The following is a 27,343-nucleotide window of genomic DNA, read 5'->3' as shown; positions in this document are numbered from 1 at the left end:
CATAGAACACGAAAGAAATATTCCCATTCTACGATTGCTACTTTACTAGACACACTCTTATTAACCTTAAAATTTTACGCTTCCTCCTCCCCTCTAGATTCAGGACTATTCTTTACCAAATCGGCCGATTTCTACCATTTTTATTTTTTTTTGTATTTTTTATTTGGCTCAAACTTTGTGGGGGCCTTCTCTATGACTCAAGAAGCCATTTTGTGTTATTAGTTCACACATACAAGTCTCCATACAATTTTGGCAGTTAATACAAAATAGTACGAAAATATCGAAAATCTGTAGCTTTTGAAAAAAAATTCTGATCGATTTAGTGTCTTCAGCAAAGTTGTTTAAGGAGTATCACGAAAAAAGTACACGGATTTTTGGCTGATTTCAAATATCCTTTTGCCTTTCTCACTGAGGACAAGCATCATGGTGTCGATTTCCGGGAAAAGTCAAAGAATTTCCAGGGAATTTTATTTTGATCTGGAAAAGTCAGGAAATTTTCAGTTGGGTCAGAGAATTTAATTGATTTTAAGACAGGGTGGCCACTCAAGTCGGGATATTGGGAAAGTCGGAAAAAATTAGGGAATTCGAAAAATTTCGCAAAAAATCGGGAAAAAGTCGGGAATTTCAAGCATACTTGTTTGAAAATTATTTTCTAACTCTTGAATAATTTTGTCATATTTTGTACGATTTTCAAATTATATTCACTCAATTTTTTTTCAGTAATTTACTATAAATTTCACAATTTCAATCTATTTCAGAATGAAAAAGCCGTTTAAGACATTGAAATTCTGATAAATATTGAATGCATCTGACACAAATTTGCATTATATTTTTTTATGAATCAACAGATTTTTACTAATTTTGGTTTATCAAACAAAATCTATTTATAAAACAAATTTAACTAAAAACAGCAACAAAGTTTATGAAAAAATAATAGAAAAATAGAACCTAATTTTAACGATTATGGCCAGCGTAAAGTTATGCTTCTGTTTTAATATTAATTGAATATTTTTTTCCAAACGTTTTTTTTTTGAACTTTTTTGTGATTATGGGTAAATTACTGTAGATTAATTTACGCGAAAAATTCCAAATAACGCGAACCAATTTTAAGCGGTCGGCAGTCTTAACCATTATGGTCATATTTTCCTGTTCAACAGGGTGCAGAAACTGGGTTTTCACCACTCGCTCTTTTTACGTTTAAAGATTAACATTAAAATTATATGTATGTTTAAGCTTTTGGTTATTTTTCAAAGACTATTATTTGTTTATGTTTCTACTCTGAATCAAAATAATGAGTGCTTCCATTTATAAAGTACTTTTCAGGAGTTTGTTGTTGAGTTTCTTTTTTAAAGAAAATTGTAAATAGTTTGGTTTAGATGGTTGATGTTAATTTTTTTTTATAATGAGTTTTTTTTTTTTTTTTTTTTTTTATAATGAGTTTTTTGTTTAAAATCGTGGCAAATGGGCAGTATTCATGATTGCTGAGAGTCGCAGGACTCTCGCCCTTTGCTATTAGTAAGTATCCAGCAAAGCAAAGGGTATAGCATGTATTTGATACTGTCAACTCCCATTCGGCTGTGTTCTCGTCGCTGTCATGTTGTAAACTGGAGCCGAGGGAGGTCCTGTTGTGAATTCTAGTTGGAGGTGGTCCGAAGATCATTGAAGAAGGTAGAATTCGCCATCACCCAAGACACGAAGGCACGATGGATAGACCATGTCTTGGAGGGTGAAAGGATGATAGGATTTAGTGATAATACCACAATTTAATATTTGTCTTTCTCTCTTATTTCAGACAAAATGTCTGGTCCGAGTCCAAGGTGTTGCAGAAATCTTCCACTATACAGAATGGGGTCTTCCTTCTATCATTTCCTATATTCTGAAAAAGGTGGTGCCCCGAATGTGGACATATAGTTTATCACATTTACTCCATACGGTGTGAACGTGACATGCTGTATGTTTGCTCTTGGTGCATTGGCTATTTTCAAAAAACAAGCTAGATTTTTCCTATTCTTTTAAGACAAAATTTAGTAAAATCTATCCATCTATTTATTTTTCTATTGCTATAACTTGTCTCTAACCCCATAAACTTTAACTACTCAATTATTCTAACTTGGAATCGCAATACATTATTGTAGAAATGTAACTGCTGAAAATAATTTGGTAAGAAATTTGGGCATAACTGTTAATATGATTAAAGGTACGTTCAAACTGTTTTATTATATATGTTAGCTATTCAAGTTTGTTTGTCTTGTCCCATATTTCACAACTTCAGTTGTTTTCTAGTAAGCTTCTCGTTACAAGTTGGTAGTTCTGAAGGTTTCTTTATTCTTTCTTTCTGTGTTAGTCTGTTATTCAATGTTCGATTTTATTTTACATTGTACTAATCCCATTTTTTCTCTTTGTCTTTTTCATGTACTTGCGAGCATACGATGACCGAAAAAGTCATTGTATCAGCCAACAGTGTGTATTTCACAGTGAAAAGATAATCATGTCCAAAATTAAAGTAGACAAAGCCGCGAAACAGAACAAGTATTTTTATAAGTGCGTGAATAACAATCGGTCGTTGAAGCTCAAAAAATGTGAGAACAATATCGCGTCGTGGTTAAGTGATAATAAGGCGAAGAAAGTAGACGACGATTCCGCATGAAGAATATAGCGGAAATTATGTGTTAATTGCACAATGGATGAAGGTTTGAAGTTGACACTATCAAAAGGGAATGGTAAGATGCAATAGTAATATTGCTAGGTTTGATAGTGTCAAAAGGTAAGATCAAGGAATAAGGATTATATGAAACTATATTGTCATAATTATTGTATTCACTGAAAATTCTATCCACTTTCTACCCCCAATGTGTCCTGCACTGGGGGTGCCTGGGGTAACTTCGAGTTGACCTGGGCCGCCCGAGGAATTATGTCGTAGGTGGTTCGTGTACTTCTCACTCACCTCTCCTCGCGGCAAGGTTTTCCGTAGGTCTACACTCGAACATGCAACATGGGACAGCATGAATCTTCAGCTGAAGCCGGACGAATGTATTCCGAAATTACAGAATTACAGAATTACAGAGTTTTTTGTTTAAAATCATTATTTAGATAAGAAATGCGTATTTTTTGAGTTTATGAAAAAGTCGGGAATTTGGAAATGGGATTTGAGTGGTCAACCTTATCTCCAGAATATTACTACAAAATTTCGTTTCTTTAAAAAAAAAAAAAAAATTCAGAAACACTGAAATTTTAAAAAATGAATTGGTAATTTCTTAATTCTGATTCTAAAGTTCTAAAAAATAAAAAAATCTAAGGTAAGAAAATTTAAACTGAACTATAACACAAAAATGATCCAAAGTGATCTAATTTTGTTTCATCTAAAATGTGATCAAAATAGTGATGGCGAAATGAAACTCAAAAATTTAAGAATTTGAAAAAAAAACATGGTCTCTTTGGAAAACTTGTTCCAAGTTTAATTATGATCCAGCATCCGAGTTTTCATAATGATTGTACAACTACATTTTTTATATTTTTCCCATACAACATTCAAGGGCTTACAAGGAAGTTCCCGTGGTCAGATCAAGCTTAAATTTGGAATCTAATCTAGTGATGAATCAATTTTTTTTCAATCTTTCCCAATTTTAAGAGTTTTGGGTGTTTTTGGATGTTTTTTTTTTTGGTAATGGGTATTCCAAAACACCCAAATATCAAAGTTTGAAAAATATTGACTCTTTTAAACAAACTTAAGCATACTGTATTTTGTTTTTATTTTTATTTTTATAAAATGTATTTAAATGATCGTCTGTAGGCTCTGGTCAAAATAGAAGACATTTTTTTACATTTTGTAGCACAAGTATTTTTTTTTGGTAAAATTTTTCAAGAAGACATTTTCTTCGAATATGCAGAAAACCGTTTACTATAAATACGAACATTGTTGAAAAACACCAAGATATTTTTCAAACCGTAAACATGTACTTGAATAATTCACATTTAGTTGTATATTTTACTTAGTTTTTCAACGTTTTAATTTTTTTCTTATCATTCAGTTGATAGGGGAAATATACCCATTTTAATCACTCTAAGCCGATCGACCAATTCTCATCACTTTTGCCGTTTTCCGCTATTAAATCAACATGTTGAGATCTATCAACAATGGAGAGTTGCTTGCTCACTTTTATTTGAGCTATTTATTACTTTGGAACAATCAAAAACACTTTATTAAAGCTGTAACTTATGATCAAAGTGCTGATAGGCCGATAATAGAAATAGGCTGAGAAAGGGTATAGGTCCCCTATATCTTTTACATGAAAATAAAAAAAAAGTTTAGAATTTTCAAGAATAAATTTAATCCTGTTTCAATAACACTTAATACAATTTATTTAGAAACTAAGTCTAAATAATCCGAAAATGGATACCGTCATAATAAAAATCATCATATTCTAACATTACTTCGAAACTCCTAATAATTAATTATATTTAACTAACTTTCACAAAAACATTTAAAAAACTAACAAACAATGCTGAAATTGTCTTTTAAGCTTCTTTCAACACTTACATACATGCTCAATAGGACTCCAAGCTATTCGTTATTAATCGAAACGAAGTTGACTTTATAGCTGTCGGCCACCATTGCTAGTACCAACCACTCGTGTCTTCCTTTTATCTACAAGGAATTCGCCGCCCTGGGCTCCTAAGTGTATGAAAGTATGGCACGGAGCGACGGCGCCGAATACCCATATTTACACAAAGAATTTTAGAGCGCCCGCCGCGGGATTCGAACCGGCGACCTCTGGATTGTGAGTCCAGTGCGCGGTCCGATTGATCCACACGGGCGGGACGTTATTAATCTGTATTTAAAAAAATCAATAGCATTTTTGTCTCGCAAAACGCAATTTCATTGAGCTAAATTACACATTTTTACAAGTTTTTGTTTCCCACACCTTTTTTTAATATAACACAAAAAAATTGCAACGGCCTAAATTTGGCAAAAGCAAAAAAATTTAAACTAAACATGACAATTTTCTTTGGAAAACTTCAACTTTAATGTTTTAATGGAAAATGAACTGAAATTAACTAAATGAAATTTGCAACAATTTTAATTATTATTTTTTTTGTTTAAAGGGTAACATTTTAAATTACGGATGGATACCACCAGCGGAAAAACATAGGGCATTTTTATGGTTGCTCATTTTGGATATTCGATAAGAAAAATTCATTAACAAAATAAAAAAAATATAGTTTTTTTCAGAATCCATCGTTTGTTTTCATTCTTTATGAGTGTAATACAAAGCGATCCAGTTGAAGATTGATTGAAAGTGATATTTAAAATTGTTGTTTTATCTGTTGTTATATTCAAAATATAGAAGCCAGACGCTTTTAAATTTATGACTGCACTGTATTTTTGCTTGTTTATTTTATCAATTGGAAATTATGTTTCCCCTTCTAAAAAGTGGGAAGGATTGTTGGGCAAAGGCAATAAATTTCGTGATAATTTAGTCGGCGCATTGATAATGGTTCAAACATTTCGGGCAATTAAAGGTATAAATAGGAACACCCTTTTCAAGAAAAACTATCATTTGGAAAACGACAAAACAGTTGTTACACAATGAGTCGTTCTTTAATTTTCTGTTGGACCTTGGCTTTGGCGTTCGGGCTTTCAGCGGGATTTCATGCACCTCGAGAGGAAGTTGGTAAGAAAAATTGCTAGTTTCAGATGCGATAGATTTTTTTTTGTATTTAATTAACATCCACTAACAGGTGAAATTCTGAAAAGCGAATATTCAAAGTTTGATCGTCGCAAGCCGTTCGAGATGGGATTGGGCTATTACTACCAGGGTGATATTCTTCTTAAACCTAAAACGAGCAAGGTTGGCCTTTCTGATTCAGCGGCTCGATGGCCTAATGGGATTGTGCCGTATAAATACGAGGGCAGTTTTTGTAAGTATTTGAGAATGCATTTATTTTACAGGGTAGTTAACTTTTTTCTTTAAAGCATTTCTGGAAAAGTCGGTAATTAACGCTGCAATCCTCCAGTACTCGATTAGAACTTGTGTTCGATTTGTTCCTTACAAGGATCAGCCGTTCTACATCACCATTACTAAGAACGATACCGGATGTTACTCGTATGTAGGATTCCACGGCGATAATCAGTACCATCAGGTGAATCTTCAAAGCCCTTACTGTTTGGACCGCATTGGAACACCGGTGCACGAATTTCTGCACGTGCTTGGAGCTTTTCACGAGTTTACCCGACCGGATCGTGACGACTGGATCTCGATCAACAAAAGTGCTTTGAGGGAAGAATTTCAGTCGGAAGAATTTTTTAATGCCAATTTCGCTCTATTGCCTGCCGAATACGTTTCAACGTACAACATAAGCTACAACTATCAATCGGTGATGCATTACTCGAAATATGCTGGAGCGGCCAGTCCCAACTATCCGGTGATGATCAACAAGAAGCCATTTTTTGGAGATTTTGGAAACGACGCTGGAATGTCCCAAACTGATGTGGATATGGTCAACATTATGTATTGTGGAAAGAAGGCAAAGGTGGCTGAAATTGATGGAAATTCTGTTGAATGACAATTTAGAAGTGTTTAGTGTAAAAAAGTATATTTAAATAAATATCTCTGCACGAAAAAAGTAATACTTTTCTCTGTGGCCCATGCAATCATCATTGAAAACCTTCTTTAATGTACCTGTAATTGGAGTTCAATTTGAAGAATTTGAGCGAAAAATTATTTTGTAAGATTGTAAGACAGGCGTAATTCTGCTGGTTGATCTTTGGAATACGTAATAAAACCATGCCAATGAGAGTCATTTTTTATTTCAAAACAATTAATCTATCCACTTTAAGAACAAGCCCTTCGTCAACCTCCGATAGCCCCAAGAGTTGAAAAAATCAATTTCGTTCCAACCGCGGACGCCAACCTACATTAGAACTCCAATATGAATCCGTGCTCCACAATGCTTCCCGGGAATCATAATTTCATCGCCGATGTGTGCACGTGTTCGTTGGGCGGAGATCAAAAGGTTGCTTGCGTTTTCATGAATTTCTAACTGCTTTCCGAGTGAGGTCGCCCAAATATAGACCAGACTGGTGAGGTATAAAAGTGAGTGGCAGGACGTTCGAAGGATTCGTTGGTCAAGAAGTTTGGTGTTGAGAACAAGTGATTTTTGAAGGCTATTAGTGCAATATGAAGAGTGTTCTGCTGATTAGTGCTTTTTGCTTTGTGTGGATGGAACTTTTGCTAGCCTGGCAGCAGCAATCCTCGGACCCGTATAGACAGGCCCTGATCAATTACCGGTCGGATGCGCCGAAGAATAAGTTCTACGAGTTATCAAGCGAGCAGTACGTTCCGGGTACTTTTGACGCGGATTCGGGAGTTCGAGAGAAGCGTTTAAGTGATCCTACCTTTCGAGGTAATCCGAAGACTCGTGAACAGATTTGGGCTAGGAATTTTGCTCACATTTTGGTGAACGATAGGCAGTCAAAGTCGTTGGTGGATTTGTTGATCCGAGTTGTGACAAAGTATCTGCACGCATGTATTCCGATCATTCTGTTCGATTCGTATGTTGAGCAGACGGAAGGCTTAATGATGGAGTCACTATTTAGTCAATTTCCGTTGACTTATACTTGTGGAAAAATCGGGCCGAACTACACGCTGGAAAATCCGGAGATTATCGCCAACACTGCTTCCAAGTGCCGCAGCTATATAATTTTCTTGTCCGATGCACTGATGACCCGCCATATAATTGGACCTCAGCTGACCGACTATGTTGTCGTTATACCGCGTTCAAGTCAGTGGAAGTTACAGGACTTTCTTTCGTCGAAGGAATCCAGAGATATTCTGAACCTGCTGGTCATTGGCGAATCGTACTCGGCGGGAAAGTCAGCTAACGAGGAAGTTCCGTACGTGCTGTACACACACGATCTGTACATAGATGGATTGGGTTCGAACCGCCCAATTGTGTTGACGACCTGGATGAACGGGAAATTTTCCCGTACAAACGTGGATCTGTTTCCGAAAAAGATCAGGAAGGGTTTCTCGGGACATCGCTTCACCGTTGCGGTAGCTCACCAACCTCCATTTGTGTTTAAACAACTGTCAACAGATGCGGTCGGCAACATTGCCATTCGGTGGGATGGGATAGAAATTCGAGTGCTGAAAACGATGGGGAATTATCTCAACTTTACGATCGACTATAAGGAGCCGTCCAAAGGCTATCTTGGGTAAAGTGTAAAGACTGTAAGGCTTGACCGGATGCTAATGGTTTGACTTTAGTCCAGGAGACGCTATAACGGATGAAGTTGAACGACGTCAAGCGGATATTGGAGTTGCTGGAGCATACGTGACCATCGAGCGAAACGTCAATACTGAAATGTTGGTGCAACACTCTTCGGACTGTTCCGCCTTTATCACGTTGATGTCATCGTCTCTTCCTAGGCAAGATTTGCTCAAAATGTGTTTGTTGTCAGAATATCTCAGTCCCACAATTTCCACAGGTATCGCGCCATCTTGGGACCGTTCCAGTGGCCAGTATGGTTGGCCTTGACGTTGATCTATTTGCTGGCCATATTTCCGCTGGCTTTTTCCGACAAGCTCAGCTTGCGGCACCTGATCGGAAACTGGAGCGAGATCGAGAACATGTTTTGGTACGTGTTTGGTACATTCACAAACAGTTTAACCTTTACCGGTGAGAACTCGTGGAGCAACACGAAGAAGACCTCGACGCGGTTGTTGATTGGTAGGGACCAGGCAGAGGGTCGATAGCAACGTGTTACTAATTCATTTCTTCAAGGTATTTACTGGATGTTTACCATCATCATCACATCGTGTTACACTGGATCAATCATCGCCTTTGTAACTATGCCGGTGCTTCCGGATACGGTGGACACGGTCGCTGAGCTACGCAGAGGATTTTACCGCGTTGGAACACTGGATCGTGGCGGCTGGGAGCGATGGTTTTTGAATTCGAGTGATGCATCTACTTCCAAACTTTTAAAGAAGCTTGAATTTGTGTCCAGCTTGGAGGAGGGCATAAAGAACGTTACGGACGCTTGGTTGATTTCGTATGCATTCATCGGTTCCAAGGCTGAGCTAAACTATCTGGTCCAGTCCAACTACTCAGATGAGTAATTTAACAGCATGATTTAGTATCAAGTTCAGTATTCTCAAGTGCTGCCCTTCCCACAGATCACACAACAAACGCTACGAGCTGCACGTTAGTAAGGAGTGCTTTTCGCTGTTTGGTGTATCGTTTGTCCTGCCTCAAAAATCGGTTTATCGGGACAAATTCAACAATGGGATACTGTACATGCAGGAAGCAGGTATAATAGGTAAATTAAGCAAGGACGTATCTTGGGATTTGCAGCGAACGAGTGACGGCCGATTCCGGCAGGCTTCGGTTGGCAAAACGTTGCGTTCACCAACGGCAGGAGCCGAGAAGGGTCTCACACTGGGCGACACGGAGGGTATGTTTCTGTTGATGGGCATTGGGTATCTCTTAGGTCTGGCTGTACTGATCTCCGAGTGGATCGGCGGGTGTACCAACAAGTGCAAAGAGTTGATCGAAGCTCGTAAGGATCGTTTCCGGCGCTCGTCGACCTCCTCGATTCCCGCATCCAGTGCATCCTCGGCGAACCAAAACTCACCCAGAAGACGACCGACGGGAAAGGAGTACAACCTCATGTACAACGGCGACAGCAGCTCGCAAGCGTTGACTCCCCGGGCTGGCTTCGACGACGACAGTGGATCGGATATTAGCGAGGGAACGCGCACCAGAAGAACCCTTTCGGAGAGCCTTCAGGACGTGGGCCAGAATACGCTTCAAGAACTGTTCGATGGTCCAAACCGCAGGCATTCGACGATTGTTTACATCGATGGGAAGATGATGTCGGAGGAAGAAGCGCAGCGATATGCGGCCACCAAGAAGTCCAATCGCTCGCACTCCAGTCTGGGATCGGTTGTGGAGCACGAGGTGACTCGGCTGTTCAAGTTCCTGGACGATCGGAAGGGAAGCCACGAGGAGCATCGACCCAAGCATTCACGCTATCATTCTCGCTCGATTGAGGTTGCAGCAGAAGTTAACAGGACGGTGGATAACGCGGAGAAGCAGGTCGTAGAGAAGTCATTTGGAGAGGAACTGTTGCATTGAGCGACCCATACAAGCTTTTCATGCAATTTTGACAGCTGACCATACAAAAATTGTCCGAAAATATTTGAAAATCGGATTCTTTAAAAGGAATTTTCTGATCGATACAGTGTCTTTTGCAATGTTGTTTATTAGGACAATAATTCAATTTCCCAAATTCGGTATTTTTTTCACTTTTGGATTTTATTTTAAAATCCGCAACGTTTAAGCCATAGAATATGCAATCGAAAGTATTATACAGAAATTTTGGTAACTACGAAAACGAGAAAAAAAACAACTTTTACACTTAAACTACGATAGCTTTAAAACATCAGCGATGGCCTATATTTTTTTGGACACGTTGCGTGTTTCAATTACGAAAATTCCGGTACCCAAAAAAGTAAAGGTCATCGCTGAAATTTTAAAGCTGTCGTAGATTTAGTGAAAATAGTAGAATTCTCGATTTCGTCATTTTCCCGTATTTGCTCGTGGCGCGTGGATAAACTCAGTTTTTATTTTCAGAAGATCATATCTCGTGAACGCACGGACCACTTAACATTTTCGGTATGTTTTGTGAATTTTTTTATGCTCTTTTTCCAGACACGGTCAAAACGCCATTGCATGTTTTTATGCGTCTTTTTAAAAATTTTAGGCTTGATTTTTGATACTCGAAACTATTTTTTCTTCAACTAATCACCTTTCAGTTGTATTCAAGACTTTTCATGTCGGTTAAAATGGGGCGAAGTTATGATTTTTTTTTTTAAATGGGTTTTGCGAAAATTTACGAAAATGACCATTTTTGGGACCATCCTAGCACGGCGTAGGTTACCCTAATAGCCAAACCAAAAAAAAATTGTGGTCTGATTATTTTGGACAAGGAATCCCCAGAAAAATGTTGAGCCCGATTAGAAAACTTTTTTTTTCGTTTTATGTTCCTTTCAAATGGAATTGCTGTAAATATAACTATAAAAATTCTTAAAATTTTTCGTTTTTTTACTTTTCTTAAAAATACTTTTTTTGGAAAGATCGGTAAATTTCCAAAAAAAAAAATCGTCTAAAAAACACTGAATATTTGATCGCTGGTTGCTGAGAATCTAAGTTACAGTGGATTAAAGAAAAACAAACAGAAAAATTGAAGTCTCTTCTAAACACCGACCGATCGAACACGATCGAACATAGATCGCGGTACCGAGACCTTTTTCTAATTTTCTAATGGTCCAATTTTCAATGTTAGAAAATTAAACACTTGTGAATTTTTTTGATCATTTCAGTTTTTTTATTTTGTAAAAGCTGAAAAAATTGAGGAACAAAAAAAAATTGACTAAAATTTCATTTTTTTTCTTCTTTGAAATAATATCAAAAATCGATTGTAAACTTTTTAGAATAGGTACTTTGCAAAATGCTTATATATATTTATATATTTTGTTTTAATATGTTATCAACTTTTGAATTTAGGATCCAAGGTCGAAATAGCTTTAGAAAAAAGAAATGTTTTATTAAATATAAAATCATTGATATTTTCCAAATTTTCGATAGTAGCTTAACTGTTATTAAGTATAAAGCATTTTGTGATACTTTTCGCATATTTTTTGAAAATTTGGCTAGAAATTTGAAATTGAAAGTTCTTATATATTTTAAGGCCACCGAGGGACTAAATATCCAATAATACGCTCTTTTGGAAAATATTGAAAATAAAATAAACTTAATAATTTTTTAAACAGTTATTTAAAAAAAAACTGGGAAAAAACCGTGTGCCTATATTTAGCAATACCTAAAACTTTGCTGAATACACCAGATCGATCAGAAAATTCTTTAAAAAGTAATTTCCAGATGTTAGAATATTTACGTAATTTATGGCGACCTGTTTGGGTGAACCGAACACAAAATGGCTTATTTAATCATAGGGAAAAATCCCACAAAGTTCGAACTAAATAAAAAATACTAATAAAATCCATTTCCGGAATTCGTGGCAAATTACTCTTTGAGAGTAATTTGAAATGTTTTGGGGAGAAATAGATTTGCGAAGAAAATATACTTGTTGCATTCTGAAAGTATTCTCTTGTTGCATTTACATTACATTTACAAATACATTTATTTAAATTAGGAGTTTAAAAAAAATGTTGTGAGACTTTAATGTCATGGCAGTTCCCATTCAAACATTTTAAAAACACTTTGAAATTAGTAGCGCCCGCCCGTGTGAATCAATCGGACCGCGCACTGGACTCACAATCCGGAGGTCGCTGGTTCGAATCCCGCGGCAGGCGCTCTAAAATTCTTTGTGTAAATATGGGGTATTCGGCGCCGTCGCTCCGTGCCATACTTTCATACACTTAGGAGCCCAGGGCGGCGAAGTCCTTGTAGATTAAAAGGAAGACACTAGTGGTTGGTACTAGCAATGGTGGCCGACAGCTATAAAGTCAACTTCGTTTTTTTTTTAAATTAGTACATTTGTTTTGAACATGATCAACATGCAGGTCTTGTTAAAAGTTTTATTTATTTTTAATTACTGTTCAAACTCTGAAATAAGAAACTTGATTCTAGATCAAATCTGAAGCTCAAATGAGTTTGCGGGCCAGATTCATAAAAAAGGTTATTTGATTTTTTAAATTATTTTAATTTAAAAGACTGAAAAAAATCACTTAAAGTTATTTTAAATTTCTTTTATTTTTTTGAACCTTTTCGTTGATTAAAATAATAAAAAAACATAAAATGACAGTTTTCTATCACTATTGTTGATTTTATTGTTTTAGGCATTTGAAAATAAAAAATTGGTTGAATTTACTTGTGTTTTCATTAAAAATTTTAAGTTTTTTATATTTCAAAAATGGTGACATGTAATCTGAACAATTTATGTAAAGGCGTAATTTTATCTTCGAATAAGGTGTAACTAAAGAAAAATGGTTAAGAGCCAGAATTTCAACATTTCAATGAGAAAAACGTTAGAATAAGTTTTAAACACCCGTCAAGTTGATTTGCAATCATTATTTTCAAAAATTGTAAGATTCGACGAAAACAAAACATTTTATTAAAAAAAAACTTATTGCCTAACTGTTCATCGAAAATTTACTAAAGTTCTATTTATTTTTGCATGAATCCGAACATGCTCAAAATTATTCTAGACGCAGAGGAATGCATTTCAATTGAATTCAGCTAGTTTCACTTAAAAATAATTTATTTTTGAAAATATTTTGAAAACATAGTTTTTGCCCTGATTTTTCAAGCCAATTTTTCATAATGGGAGGAAGGAAGGGTTGGTCGACAAAAGCTTTGAAAAATATTTGCAGCAGCCTTACTTCCCCAATTTAACATGTTGTCTGTCTAAATCAGATGGTAATCAATCAGATTCGTTATCCAACTGTCATGAGTTCGAATCCCGAGGGAAGGTAGAGTGAGGGTTAGTTCATAAAAAGGGTCATTAATACTTTCAAATGAATATGGAAAACTTATATTTTGCAAATATAACAGATTTCTACCTTAGTCAATTTAAACGTATAATAAACATTTCCAAATATGTTTAAAGAAAGTTTGGATGATATTTACTAGTGTCACTCATATTGAAACGTGTGACATTGTTTTAATTATTAAGATTTTTGAATAAAATATTTGTGTCGTAAAATGGGGATCAAAATATTTATGAATCATTAGTTTTTTTCAACAAAAAATTGAAAAAAAAGTTAGCATAAAACAGATTAAAATAAACCCTAATTTTGAAAAGTATAAAATCACTTTGCAAGTGGTCAACGGGACATTTTTCATAATCGTTCGAAATGGGTCCGCGGGCCACAAAAAAATCACCTCGCGGGCCATACTTTGGTCACCCCTGTTCTAGATGTAGAATTATGCCAAAGAATGAGTAAATTTTTGTTATGTTTTTCGGAAATTCTTCAACGATGGCACCATAAAAATTAAACACGAATTTCTCTTTATTAAAAATTTGTCATGTTTTATTGAATCACTTCCGTTTAACACTCACTTTTCTGTTTTGTCACATATGTTTCCACACTCGAGACGTCCGTCGGACCTCGTACCTGTCTTTGTCAAACTGTATATTTTCATATCACTGCTTTCGAACAAAATACATTCTCGGTAAAGAGTTTCAAACGTCTTTCGGTTCGAGCTTCAGTTTATTTCGCTCGTGCTATCACTACCGTACAAAACTAAGTGTGAAGTGAAATGTAGAGAGTGGACTCTGTTGGAAAGCGGCAGCGCAATATAGTTTTTTTTTAATTGAGGCGTTATAGAGAGGGGGTTCAGAGGAGCTTCAATGTGCGCAAGATTCGTAAGGAAAAAAACACAAAACTCTAACAAATATATATGTTCCCTAAACTCAAGAAGTCGAACTCTGTAGTGTTGCACATTTGCAGCTGTGCGCAGCTTATCGGGCTAGGCGATAACTATGAAAAATGTGTAGTAAAAATAATTCGATGAATAAACGTTTCTTATGTACAATAGATTGCTTTCTGGTTTGCTTTTTGACTTACACGATAAGGATTTTCCTAGCTCAGCAATGTATAATTTATTGTCTAACTAGCTATAAATATATCACTATCTCAATTGTGTCGTTTTTTATTCAATGTTTTTTCGTCGATTTCTTCGAGTCTGCCCGCCAATTGGTTTTTTCGAAATGTTTCGAATTTTTGTCGTTCAATTAGTTGCCCAGTTAGCAAGGTATGCAATCCATCACCGAGGCGAAAAGTTTCCGAAACTAAAATTTACAAAGGTTGAAAGTTACTCGCGATGTACATATATTCTCTGATATACGAGTGATTTAGAAGGATTTTCTTGCTTTTTTTCATCATGTTATGTTCCAGCGATGGATTCGGACACCTAACTAACTGCGTTTACTGACTTACTAGAACAGTTACGAAAGCGTTACATAAATTTTCTTTAACTCTTTTTGTTACTTAACAGTGCAGCGTGTGGACTTTTTGAAGGGGCAAACCTCCCGTTTTATGGCAGTGCTACGTTTCACCATTTTTTTTCATTGGTTCTCCACCATGGTCCGATTTGTTTTGTCGAAAAAAGTCTTAATGATTACGGATTCATCTAGTGTTAAACTATTGAGTGAGTATTTGTCTTGATTGCTTAATGGAACTCTCCTCGTTTTTTGATTTCAAGTAGATATCGTATGTACAAGTATGAACTCGTCAAGTGGGAAAATTAAAAAAAATATCTTAACAGTTACTATAATATCAAAAGAACTTCATTCAGCTCGCGTTTGATGAAGAATGAAGGTCGAAACGCAGGTTCTCGACGGTACTTTTAATAATAAATTACCAATTATGTGTGTAGGTGAAAAAGTGAGTGCGAAGCTTTCATTTACTCGTACAGTTGAACAGTAAAATAATCCTAGGTAAGTTTTTCGTGAACAGTTTTTTGCCACGCCATCGCGAACATTCCGAACATCTCCCACGTGCGCAAGGGGTCCACCTATTGCTTCGACACACCATTTCTCAAACTTTAACACAACAAAAAGAAACAAGCAAAAAGATCATAGTTGGATTACTCTTCTTTTAACCTGCAACCGGAAAAAAGAAAAGAATCAGCTAGACTTTTGATACATTTTTTTTTCTCTCCAGGTGTGAGAGTGTTTGCTGCTTTTCAACCAAGGTGGCCCCCTCGTTCCGCCGGAAGTTCTGCCGGATGGGTGCTTTTGCTTTTTTTTTTTTATCGCTTGACTCATTTCATTTTCTCGCTAACAAATCCGTATAAAATATCCCATTAACTACACAAAACAAACTTATTCTTGTTTCCCTCCCGATATTTGCAGTTCCGATCTGATCCGATCTCCTCACTGTGTGCTCGATCTCGATCTTTCTTTCCCTTTTTCCTCTGACTTAGTTCGTGTCGGCCACCTCGATGTCGTTGTCGATCCGGGACGAGCGGATGCCGGTCTTGCCGGTCCACGGGTAGATTTCCGGGCAGGGTTGGCACGTGCGCATGTACCGGACGCCGGACTTGTGCCACAGGTTGCACACCTTCGGGTTGTTGCAGCGCTTCGGGCGGTCCTGTTTGGAGGGGGGAAATTGTGTAGAAATGTCAGAATTGTACAAGAAGAATTTTAGCATTATTTAAGAAGAAATTAAAACATATATTTTTAGTTATAAATAAATCCTGAAAATTAAAAACTCAACAAATCAAAATATCCCGTGAAACGGGAAATTTTTGATAAATTTCCCGGGAGATCCCGGGAATTCTCGAGAGATTAAAAAAACGAAAATTATTCTGATCCTGCTTCTAATTTATATTTTGCAACAAAAATGGATAGAACAACAACTTTAAAGTTCAAAATGAGTGTAAGGATCAATTAATGGCTTGATTGCTTTTAAAAAAACATGCTTCTTCATAACAATATACAAATTTTGAAACGAGTTTTTGAAATATGTTTGCATTCTTTGGGCACCATTACGAAGTTGATTTTAATTGATTTTTTTGGTTGTTTCTCTTCAAAATGAAAACAATTTAAATTGATTATTTCTCAATTTTGATCTTGGCCGGAGGGTGTTATTGACTTATTTTCAATGATATAACAACATTTTTCGCAACAAAATGTTACCAGAAAAAATTATTATTATTATTATTTATCTTTATTAATGAGCTAACAGCCGGAGGCTGGTTCAGCTTTTACCAAAAAAATAATAGTTCATTTTCATTCGATAATTTAGTATTTTTTCTTGCCATACAAATAAGCAAGATCTATTCTCAGTGTGAATGATTCGGAAATAAATAATAACTGAAAAAAACAGTGGAACCTGATTTTTTTTCTGATAAGTTCAATAAGAACGATAAATTGAAATGAAAAAATCAAGTTAGGTCCACTCATTATTTTTTTTTGTAACTTTTAAAAACATTGGGACAAAAAAGTTATGAAACTGTATACTTCCGCTTAAATTTCGGGAATTCCCGGGAAACGGGAAACATAATTTTTCGGGAAATCCCGGGAATCTCCGAAATTTTTTTTTGCCTGGACCGGAAATTGAACGCTCTATTAAATCCCTTACTGAAAATTTTATGGCTTTTGTTATGTTATGTTTACTTATGTTACTGAATAAGGGAGAGTGGGGAGACTTGATCCCCGGGGACACTTGATCTCAAGCCTGTATCTCGTCAGCATGTGGGTAAAACAATTAGCTTTGTTCTAGAAAGTTGTGCGAAATTAACTAAAACTCATTGTAGAAAACAAAGAAAAAAATTAAAAAATGTTTAGATTGAGTTACACACATTTTTCTAAAACGAGCTGCAAAAAACTTCCAAGAGATCTTTTTTTCTTTGTTTTGATATGTATAGAAAACACTCAAAAATTATTCACAAAAATATTTTTTATACATGAATTGTTTGATAAACTTATCAACTCCAAAACCCTTACGCATTTGATGTTAAATTTATCGTCATACTATTTTTACAATCAATTGTTTAAAAAGTGCGTTTAGGGAGACTTGATCCCTGCATTTTTACAGTCACTGGAATCAGCTTCAAGATTAATTAATTGGGCTGGGTTTTCATACATAGTTTCCTTTAGTATAGTTGTACATAACTTACTGCAGTTAGAACCTTTTTTCAAAAGTTTTGTAAACAAAAATTTCCAGCTTTTGTAAACATGCTTAATTTTGGTCTAAAAAATAATATTTTAAGTTTTTAAATATTTTACATACTAAACTTGTTATATTTTGAACACAAACGTACAGGTTTTATGTGAAATTGCTGTAACTTATAGAAAATTAAAAGTTTGGATGAATAAGAAACATTTTGCTTAAGATTTCTTCAAAATGTTGAAAGGGGGATCAAGTTACCCCTAACATTTTTAAAATGCCGGTTTAAAATATTTTTTTAAAACGCTTGGCATGATTCGAAGAGTTCATCTGATGAAATACCCTTATTAGCCAAACATAGATGAATGTTTAAGCTTTCAATTCATGCAAAAAGTTTATAGTTTTGTGTGAAATTGACAGAGTTATGTGCGATACAAAAAAAGGGGAACAAGTCTCCCCACTCTCCCCTACCTATTTAATGATGTACGAAAACGTGGAGACGGAAGCCATCAATTTCTACCCAAGATTCTTAATTTTTAAACAGTGATGCTGGTTATGCTCTTAATACATTACACTTTGTTTTTTTTTTTTTTAAAGAAAAGCTATCTAACTATTTTCAAAAAAATAGTTTTTGATTAAATTTGCAACTAATCCCAGAAGTTCATGACTTGGTTCAAGATGTCGCATAGCAGTGATGCCAATTCTTCAAAATTTAATAATGTTTTTCAAAGAAAGTTTGACTCGGAATGCATTTTCACCGAGATTTCTAACATCTTGTTTTGAAACGTTCAATAAATATTACTCACACAGTCATAACATTTACCAAATCTTCTATTTATTTTTACTTTATGTTTATCGGATACAAAAAAAAACTGATACAACTAAGATCTGGCAACCCTTCCTTAAGTTATGACCACTTATGTTATATATTTACGTGCTTTTCTGAAGCCAGATCCCATCATATTGACCAAACGAGTTAAAAAAGTGCAGATCTGGCAACCATACCTTATGTACGATCATCGTTATAAACAGTAAAAGCCCTTACCTGATAGTTACACTGGAACGGCTGGAACGAGTTCATGCGGGACAGCGGGGTCGGGTCGCGCACCCACTGCAGGGCCTGCCAGTTGGTGATGATGTACACGTCCTTCATCGCGTTGATCTCGTCCAGGAACTGTATGAAGCCCTCCTTATGGTGCGGCTGCGTGAACCAGGCGGCGTGGTAGTACAGTCCGAATGGTGCCCGGTTGGTGGTGTAGTGCCGCTCGAAGTTCTTCATGATCATCTTCTGCACGTTCTCGGCGTCCGGCGGGTTCGAGCAGGCGTCGCCCATCGAGCAGCGGCCACCGTTCAGGTCCTGCCACATCACCATAGGGACCTCCCAAACACCTGATAACACACAGAACTTAAGATCGAGAAAAATCTTGACGACTTTGAATACGTACCTGGATAACTCTTGGTAGGGCAGGGCGGAATCATACAGTCGTGGAAGATCTTGTAGTCCAGCGTGTACGGCCAGCTTGGCGGACGGTTTTCGTACACCGGCATGGACGAGTCGTACGTGAAGTTGAAGTCGTGCAGCATCTTGAACATCTTGTTGCCTCCGATGGACAGGAACGGAGCGCGCATTCCACGCACGTCGTCCAGCTTGACGCCACCGTACGCGGACAGAATCTCACGCTGGCCGGCAACTTCACGGGCCCACTTTTTCGGCGAGAAGGCCTCACCGAAGCTATGCCTGTAAGTGGGGAAGGGGAAAAGGATCGCGAGTAAATATCCATCAATTCGTTGCATAATCTAGCGCTACTTACGAAACGGTGTGGGATGCCATCTCGTGTCCATCGGCGTACAGGTTCTGCACCTGGCTGTAGTCGGTCCACTCGTGCGACACGTAGAAGGTAGCGGCGATGGGGCATCCGTTCGGGTTCACGCGGCCACGCTCGAACAGGTCCTGGTACAGCTGTTTGTTCAGGTCGTTGACGGAGTCGTCGAAGGTGAGCAGCACAATCTGGGGCACTTGCTCGACGGGCAAATCGCCGGGAATGTCCTTTCCGCCGCAGTAGCAATCGGGCAGCTGGCACACGTCCTTGCGGCACTTGGCGGCCGTCTTGTCCGGGGTTGGCTGCGGGTACAGGGGCTCCGGACGGGTCGGCAGATTGCGGTAGATGTCGATGAACTCCTGTGCCTTCGAGACAATCGTCTGGGCTGGCTTCAGCGTTGGGCGGGCGCGCCTACGGAAACAAAAGCAACAACGGTAGGTATGAGTTCCGTGTAAAGCAAGGCTCTACTAAGTCACTCACGGTGGATGAGTTCCTCTGTTGGCCGAGATCGTCGATTGGGTATCGGTGTTGTATTGTGAGTTTCCACGATTACGGTTGCTGTTGCTGTTGCTGCTTACTCTAGAGGGTTTGTGGTCAAGTGTCCGGAAGACACCGCGCGTTGGGGACGGAGGTTGAGGGGGGGAAAACAGAACCAGTATTAGTCATAACTCGGAAGCTAAATCCACGTATCGGATCCAAAGCGACACACTACTACTGCACTAGTTGGTAGAAAGCTCATGTCTTATGAATGAGATTAGTTAGCGTAACACATCCGGCACATGGTAGAGCTTGTGGTTGGTGGCTTGTGATGGCGGTGAGACTTAGTGCCACGCTAGACAGAAGGGCAGACGTTTCTGCAGGTTAGGGCTACACAGCGCAGCGCGTCGACTCCAGGTGAGAACCAAGTAATAGCCAACAGGTGTGTGAGGCAGAGCATTAGAACCGGTAGAGTTAGGACAAGAGTAAGCTTCGAGGTCGTCGAAAGCAGAGTCTACGATCGAGCACTAAGCGAAGCCGATGTGTACGATGAGAATCCAGAGAGTGAGAGCTACGCGAATCGATGATCTACTGATGCCATCATTAAGGGATTAGACTCGACTACTAACAGGATTAGAACATAGCGGAAGGTTAGAGAAAGAGCAGAACCGCTCGTTAGGGACTACACAGATGTATTAGAAGTTCGCTACGGTGCACGGTACGGGAAGTAAACGCGGAAGAGAAGAACCAGGTAAGCACTCGGAAGATGAACTTGGGAACTTGGGAGTCGGGGCGAGGTGATGTGTGACGGGGGTGATTTGTGAGCATGATTAGAGTGTGTATTCTGTTGGTACGTGTGTGAGTGTGTAGGCGCTGTGTGAGTTTGGTCCGGACTGGTAGGGGTGGGATACAGAGTGTGGGGGGTTTGTGTACAGGAAGCGACAGGTGGGAGAAGGTTGATTCGCGATGCTCTCAGCCGCACACTGCTGCTGCTGCTGTTGTTGTTGTTGATGCTTGAAGAACACCAGTCAGTGGTGGCGGGTATAGTTTCGCTTGTTTTGAGAAAGCGTTTTTTTGGGGGTTTAGTTGTGATCACTAGCTAGAGATTCTGTGGTGGAGTTGTCACGTTGTAGCTGTAACTTTTTGTACAGATTTGGGTGGTTTGGTGAAGATTTATAATTTATTTCAGAAGGAATCGCAATCGCTGCATGTTGTTGTTTGTAGGATTTGCTTTGAAACATTTTTTTATAATCAAATGTCCAAAAAAAACAGTAGGTTGTGAAAAAATATATTGTAAGCCAAAGGCTCTTCATGTTTTTCTGCTAAATTTGATTAACGTCATATTTGTTAGTCTTTTCCAAAATCTAAACCCTTTCTTATATTTGTGCCTTTAGAAGGGGTAAATCTCTCAAAAAAGATTTTTAAATCATGATTTTGAATAATAAAATTAAAATTAATGGTCAAAAAATTACCTTTTTGACAGATTTAATGATCAGAGATTTTGTAAGAATCATGCATGTTTTTGAACTCATAAAATAAAAAATTAAACTTCAAAAGTAGACAGGGCAACATAACAAAATGTATAGAAAAGTGATTAAACAAACTATACTTCAAAGTTTAGAATTTGATGTTACTAGAAAAAAAGCTCAGTAAAAAGGCTAAATTTAATCAATATTTTGAAGTTTCTGTAATTATTAAGGTTTTTGGACAAATATTTGCAGACATTCTCATAGTTTGATTTCGGCATTACTTTTCTGCAAGTGAACGCGACAGAGATGGCATAATGATTGTGAACCCATGATGAAACTACAGTCACCCCGACAGTTACATGAAATTTTTTTACAACCACCGAAAAATGTGTGGACGCTGCCAGAAGCTCCCAAGCGTAAGCAGCAGAACCCGCGTCTTCAGATTGATCTGCCGTGGTGATTTGAGGTGTGTGTTTGACCGCTTTTTAAATCCTTAAAACCTAACTAGATCACCCAGCTTAAACAATACTAAAGTATTTTAATAAAACATCTAACAAATTTTCCTCTAATAAACTTGTATTACTTGATCTACGGTTAAAGACTACAACATTTTAAAACAACTCAATGAAAGTTATCCTACTCCGAAGCCTCTGAAATGAATTGTAAATTTTAAGACCTAACAAATCTAAATCTTTATCAATATTGGTTATAAGAAGGCTTTTGTGGAATGATGTCGCATTTCAGAGGAGTGTTGAAAGTTTCTAAAGTGCACTTTATCAAATATTATTTTTTATTAACTAATATGAGAATTAAAAAAAGTTATTCGAAAAATGCTAAACAACAATTTGGATGAAGAATTGAAACCAAAACTAACTGACCAAATTTTTAAACACAAATTTTAAAGCAAATTTATAATCTTTCAACAAACACTTTTCAATCCAAACCCTCTTTTAACCAACTACTCAAATATACTTAGAAACGTAAACAAAAAAAGGAAAAGAAAACATTTGACAAGAGTGGGTGTTAAAATGTCTTCCTCGAGACCGTATTACAAACTATGCTGATAACAACTACAAATCTAAGAAACTAACAAACAGGTGAAACGAAAGTGAGTGAGAAGTAGCGATTGGTGGGTGAGTTTTGGTGGCGTTTTGGCTGGTGGCGGGTGACCGTGAAAGGTAACTTTGGCAGAGCTCAACTAATATGGTGATTTGGCGGTGTGTGTGTGATTTTTTTTGCGTCCTAACGAAACAAGTTATTAACAACAACAGGTGTAAACTAGAATACTTGGCAACAATTTATGGTAGTAGAAAAGTTTAAAAAGCAACAACCGTTTTTCTTTGCGTTTTACACAAGTTTTGGACTTGGTTGTTGGTTGTTGCTGCAGTGTTGTTGTTGTTTGTTTGTTTGTTGAGGGTGAGTTAAACAAAAGAGAGTTGATTGGTTGGTTGATTTTGGTTCAGTACCTCGACGGGATTTCGTTGCACTTGGCGGAAAGTGAGTTTTCTGTACATTGTATGCTTTTCCCGGCTGATGGTTTGCTATATCGGCGTGGCAGCTGTGCGGCCGCAATTGTGGTCTTTATGGCATTATTGACCCTGGATGCGCGCGGTGGGAGCTTGTTCATGGAGTATGTTGTGGTGGGTAAGCGGGGAGTGGTATTGGAGGTGATGGTGACGTTGGAACTTGGGAACGGTTGTTCGTCGGTTTCGTCTTCGTCATCGGTTTCGTCCTCTTCGTAACTGGCGGCGGGCGTAGAACTGGTCGGCAACTGTGACGTGCTGGGCACAGCTTGGGTCGACGTGGTGAGGTTCAGTCTTTGGGTGGTACTTGATGTATACCGGGGAGAGGATGTGCTCAAAGTTGTGCTCGTTGGTTCCGTCGTCGTAGTCGAAGTCGTGTAACGCTTGGACGACCGGTAGTGCGGTTTGTAAGGTCCGCTTGTTCGACCAGCGGTCGTTGTCGGCGCCTTAAACGTCGTGGTTGTCGTGGTGGTCGATGGTGTCGTTGTACTTGTCGATGCAGCGTTCGTCGTTTCCAGATACGAGTAATCCGCCAGGTCCTCTGGGTGCGTATCTTCGTCATCCTCATCTTCTTCGTCTTCCTCTTCGCGGCTGGAACTGTCTTCCTGCTGATAGGACAGTAGTTCCTTCTCGGTGGGTATGTTCATCTCGGGCATTTCAACGGTTGCACGGAATTTCTTCGTCGTCGACTCAGTCTTGCTGTTAGAGGAAGGTCCAAAGGGGTTCAGTTCAGTCGATGTCAGGTGATAACTGGTATAGTACACTGGTTTGTCGGTAATCTGGACCACATGAACGGGTTCAGTTTCCGTCGTGGTTGTTTTCGTCTCCGTCGACAAGGTCACATTCTCGGAAGGGACTGTTGTCTTCTTAAAGCTATCGTCACTAAAACGTGACTTGTAATGGGACGCCTTAACTGGCGAGACTTCACTATCATAGTGAGACCGTTCGGTCGTGCTAATACGGTTCAGATACGAACCTGTGGAGGAAGAGATCGAGGGCGCCTCCGAAGGGCTAACCCGTCGATCTGAGTACTCAGAGGAAATGGAAAGCACGGTGCTCTCGGTGTTAGTAAAGGGTAAACTAGCGTTAGCTAAGTGTGCTGTTGGCCTCAATCGGGTGTAGGTCCGTCTTGGAGGACCCCGATTGCGGAGGCGATACTTAGGGGTGGTGACTTCATCCGAAGCTTCCGAAGATCGTGCCAGGTTGAATACCGGGCGGTATCGTCCGCGGTAGACTTCTGTCGATCGAGCCGTAGAAGTGGTAGTGTCTTCTGTGGACGTGGCAAACGTGGTAGATGTAACGGTTGTACTTGTGGTTAGTGGAGTAGTACTCGTTGTTGTGGTTGGTTCTGTAGTGGTTGTGGTTGAGAGAGTGGTGCTCTGTGTAGTGCTCGTAGTAGGTTCAGTGGTATACTCCGGGAATGCACTGATACCATTTACAGTGCTAGACCGACTAAAAGCAGCCAACTTTGGCGCAGCCGTTATGAGGAAGTAACTCTTGAGTGGAGATTCCCTGGGGGACTCAGAGGTAGATCGGTAAATGTTGGATATCACCCGTGAAGTGGAATACGCAAATGGCTTATCCGAGGTGGTTTGACGCTGCACTTCTAGACTTTTGAACGGGGACACCACAACGCGACTAGCTGGGGTAGGCTCAAGCGTTTTGTTCAGCGCTTCTTTGAACACTAAACCTCGCGAGGTGAAAGTTTGTACAGCTTCGGCAATTTTCTTAGCATCGACAGCCGCCGTCGGAGGTGACGGAATTCGAGGAGGGAATCGAGTTGGGGGAGGAGTGCGCACTTCCAGCTGTTCCTCGTAGGCAACTTCGGTTTTGGACGGAATCAGCGCATCGTCTGGTTCCGACTCGTCCTGCTCTTGAAGGGTGTTAGTTTGGGGGCTAGAGAAAACTTTATCGGGGTAAGAAGGCACCCACTCGCTGGAAGACGTGGGATCGGTATCGCGGAAACTAACCTTTGTAGGTCGCGAGTTTGGCCGGGTGAACGGTACCGTTTCGACACGACCTTGGTAGGGGCGGGGACGCGTTGGAAGGAAAGTGGAACTTGGGAAGTAGCGAGGGACTTTAGTGGTGGGCTGTGGTGTTGTGGTTGTTGTTGTTGGTTCCGTGGTCGTTGTTGTGACTGCATCGGAAACAGTGAACTGGGAATACTTTGGGGTGTGAGAAGAGGGCTCAACAGCCTCAACGGTTCCCTTTGATACCGTCGGGCTTCCACCGTTCAATCCAGTACTAAGGGTCAACCGGATGGTTTTGCTGCTCTCAAAATCTTCCGGGTTAATTTCATATCGAGTTGGTCCGGCAGTGGGACGTTCAGTAGAAGTGGTTGGATCAGAAGAAATAGGGCTAGAATGTATGATACGGTAGCTTGTCTGGTCAAGTTTGCCGTCGTATCTTGGAAAAGAGGGCGAAAAGGGAGCTCTAGTGGTTGTGGTTGTTGTACTATGGCCAAGGCTGGTACTGAGTGATAACCGAAACGTGTTGTTTGCATCGAACTGATCTTGATTGATAAAGTATCGTGGAGATTGCGTGGAGCCGACCGGTTCAGAAACCCGGGATCCGCCGAGGCTGGTACTCAACGTAAGTTTAACGGTTTTCTTAGAGTCAAATGGTGCAGGGGCGGATGGCTTGACTTGGACGGGTGCTACCGAGGAGTAAGCGAAAGCAGGTGCAAACGTGGTGGAGGTAGCGATTGTGGATTGCTGCGTGGCAGAAAGCGTAGTGCCGAGAGCTTTAAGGAAGGTGTTCTGTCCACGAGTACGAATGCTAGGATTCAGATAGCTTCCGTCATAGTCCGAAACGACGGGAGCTACGGAAGATGATGGAAGATATCTGTGGGGTTTGAAGCTTTCCGGCTCAACGTCGGTGACGATGTAGCTTTGAATCTTTTGACGCTGAGTGACCGGTTTTGGAGTTGTGGTCGAGGTGGTTGTGGTAGTGGAAGTCGTAGTTGTTCTCTCCGTCGTGGTAGTACTCGTGGTCGACGACGAAGGGGACTTGTTGAACGAATACGAAAAGTAATGCTTCGGCTGATCATAGGAAAACGGACTATCTTCACGGATTGCTGACGAACCGTAGCTCGAGGACGCGGGCGGATTAACGGGGAGTAACTTTTGGGTAATGAACTTTTTATCCGACGGATCATTGCTGCTGTCGTCTTCGTGAGCTTCGTATTCGTACCGTGTCTTGCCTAGTGGATATTCATCATCGTCGTAGTAACTGTCCTCTGGGATGGGATGGAACTTGATTTCCGGTGGGACCTGGTAGGATTTGCTGTCGCTAGCGTCACTGTCGCGAGACAGGGCAAGAGCAGGTTTGTGTGTAGTTGTAGTTGTGGTTGTTGTTGTTGTAGTTTTGGTCGTGGGTTTGAATGTACTGCTTGTGGTGCTAGGTCTGTAAATGCTCGAGCTGGTACTCGTGACGTAGGAAGGGGATCGGGATGTGTACGAGGATGGGGAAAAGGACACTAGGAGGGGAGTCTCCGTGGTGGTGGAGGAACTCGCGCGTGCTGCGAGTGTTAATATTATTGATTTGGGGGTTGATTTATTGCTTTTTTCATCCAATTGTGATGATCTGTTGGAATAAACAGCATTGGTTGGAATTTTAGAAACGGTGTTTTGAGACAATTTTGAGAACAAATAGATACATTTATGGTGTTAGACACAGGCGAGAGCGGAAAGGATTTGAGGTGTGTTAGAAAACATTCCTGGGTTCAAATTTTCCAAAAACCCTTCGAACTCAACAGGTTAGCGACATTCGATTAGTCAACGGGTTGCATTCAAACATTCGGGGACACGAGGGACTGGGGACTTGGAAGATCAAGAACCGCTGGCATTAGTGGCATGCTGGAGTTGACGAACGGTTTCAGAGGGGTTGGGTTTTAGGTACACGAATGGGTAACACACATAACATTTAACATTCTGGCATTGTAGTTTTGTTTGGATTCGTATGTAGGTATGTATGTGCGTGAGTGAGTGATTTTGAACGAGTTTGATGAATGATGATCTGCTCTTTGCAACGTTGACAGCGCACACACGAAATGAGATGATGATGATGAAGTAAGCGAAAGCTGGTCATTCTGAGAAAGTTGTTGGTATTTGTACAAATTCTAGGAGATAGTATAGGATAACTGTGGAAATGTTGCTTGTCTGAAGCGAAATCAAACTGCTGCGAAGGAAAGACTGATTTTGGAGTAGAGGATATAAAGCATCAAACATCATACGGACACACACAATACGGTACAGGAAGAGGCAATTGTGGGATCTAGGAAGGGTAAAGAGGTACATATAGAACAATGGCACGAGAAGCACTACAGTTTCCATTTATCCGGCGAGAATTGTTTGTTTTGGCTGATTGTTCTAACAACTAAATGGTCCCACTACAACTACCGATGATTC

At 39.3% G+C, this 27,343-nt stretch overlaps 3 protein-coding genes across 4 annotated transcripts in view; 2 read left to right on the top strand and 1 right to left on the bottom strand.

Annotated features, from left to right (window-relative positions):
• The first annotated feature begins 5,792 nt into the window (after nucleotides 1-5,792).
• Nucleotides 5,793-6,675, top strand: LOC120420289 (zinc metalloproteinase nas-14-like). The gene is made up of 2 exons (XM_039583291.2): nucleotides 5,793-5,919; nucleotides 5,975-6,675. The coding sequence occupies exons 1-2, from the start codon at nucleotides 5,793-5,795 to the stop codon at nucleotides 6,562-6,564; spliced, it is 717 nt and encodes a 238-aa protein (XP_039439225.2). The 3' UTR covers nucleotides 6,565-6,675.
• Nucleotides 6,676-7,162: 487 nt separating this feature from the next.
• LOC120420278 (ionotropic receptor 21a) lies at nucleotides 7,163-11,285 on the top strand. Its single transcript, XM_039583280.2, has 5 exons — nucleotides 7,163-8,215; nucleotides 8,268-8,429; nucleotides 8,489-8,730; nucleotides 8,785-9,118; nucleotides 9,180-11,285. The coding sequence occupies exons 1-5, from the start codon at nucleotides 7,179-7,181 to the stop codon at nucleotides 10,138-10,140; spliced, it is 2,736 nt and encodes a 911-aa protein (XP_039439214.1). The 5' UTR covers nucleotides 7,163-7,178; the 3' UTR covers nucleotides 10,141-11,285.
• Nucleotides 11,286-14,032: 2,747 nt separating this feature from the next.
• The window catches only part of LOC120419809 (mucin-5AC), a 288,982-nt gene continuing 275,671 nt past the window's right edge, over nucleotides 14,033-27,343 (bottom strand). For both annotated transcript variants that reach the window (XM_039582647.2, XM_039582657.2), the window contains 6 exons: nucleotides 22,878-26,519; nucleotides 19,946-20,044; nucleotides 19,457-19,876; nucleotides 19,091-19,383; nucleotides 18,691-19,034; nucleotides 14,033-16,124 (listed from right to left, as the gene is read on the bottom strand). In XM_039582647.2, coding sequence (XP_039438581.1) covers nucleotides 15,954-16,124; nucleotides 18,691-19,034; nucleotides 19,091-19,383; nucleotides 19,457-19,876; nucleotides 19,946-20,044; nucleotides 22,878-26,519 — 4,969 coding nt within the window. In that variant the 3' untranslated portion in view covers nucleotides 14,033-15,953. The remainder of the gene's footprint in view (nucleotides 16,125-18,690; nucleotides 19,035-19,090; nucleotides 19,384-19,456; nucleotides 19,877-19,945; nucleotides 20,045-22,877; nucleotides 26,520-27,343) is intronic.

Source organism: Culex pipiens, chromosome 2 (genome assembly GCF_016801865.2).
Source record: "Culex pipiens pallens isolate TS chromosome 2, TS_CPP_V2, whole genome shotgun sequence".
In the NCBI taxonomy this organism is placed as follows: Eukaryota; Metazoa; Arthropoda; class Insecta; order Diptera; family Culicidae; genus Culex; species Culex pipiens.
Note: the sequence above shows the minus strand (reverse complement) of the source record. Positions and strands in the feature narration are given on the sequence as shown.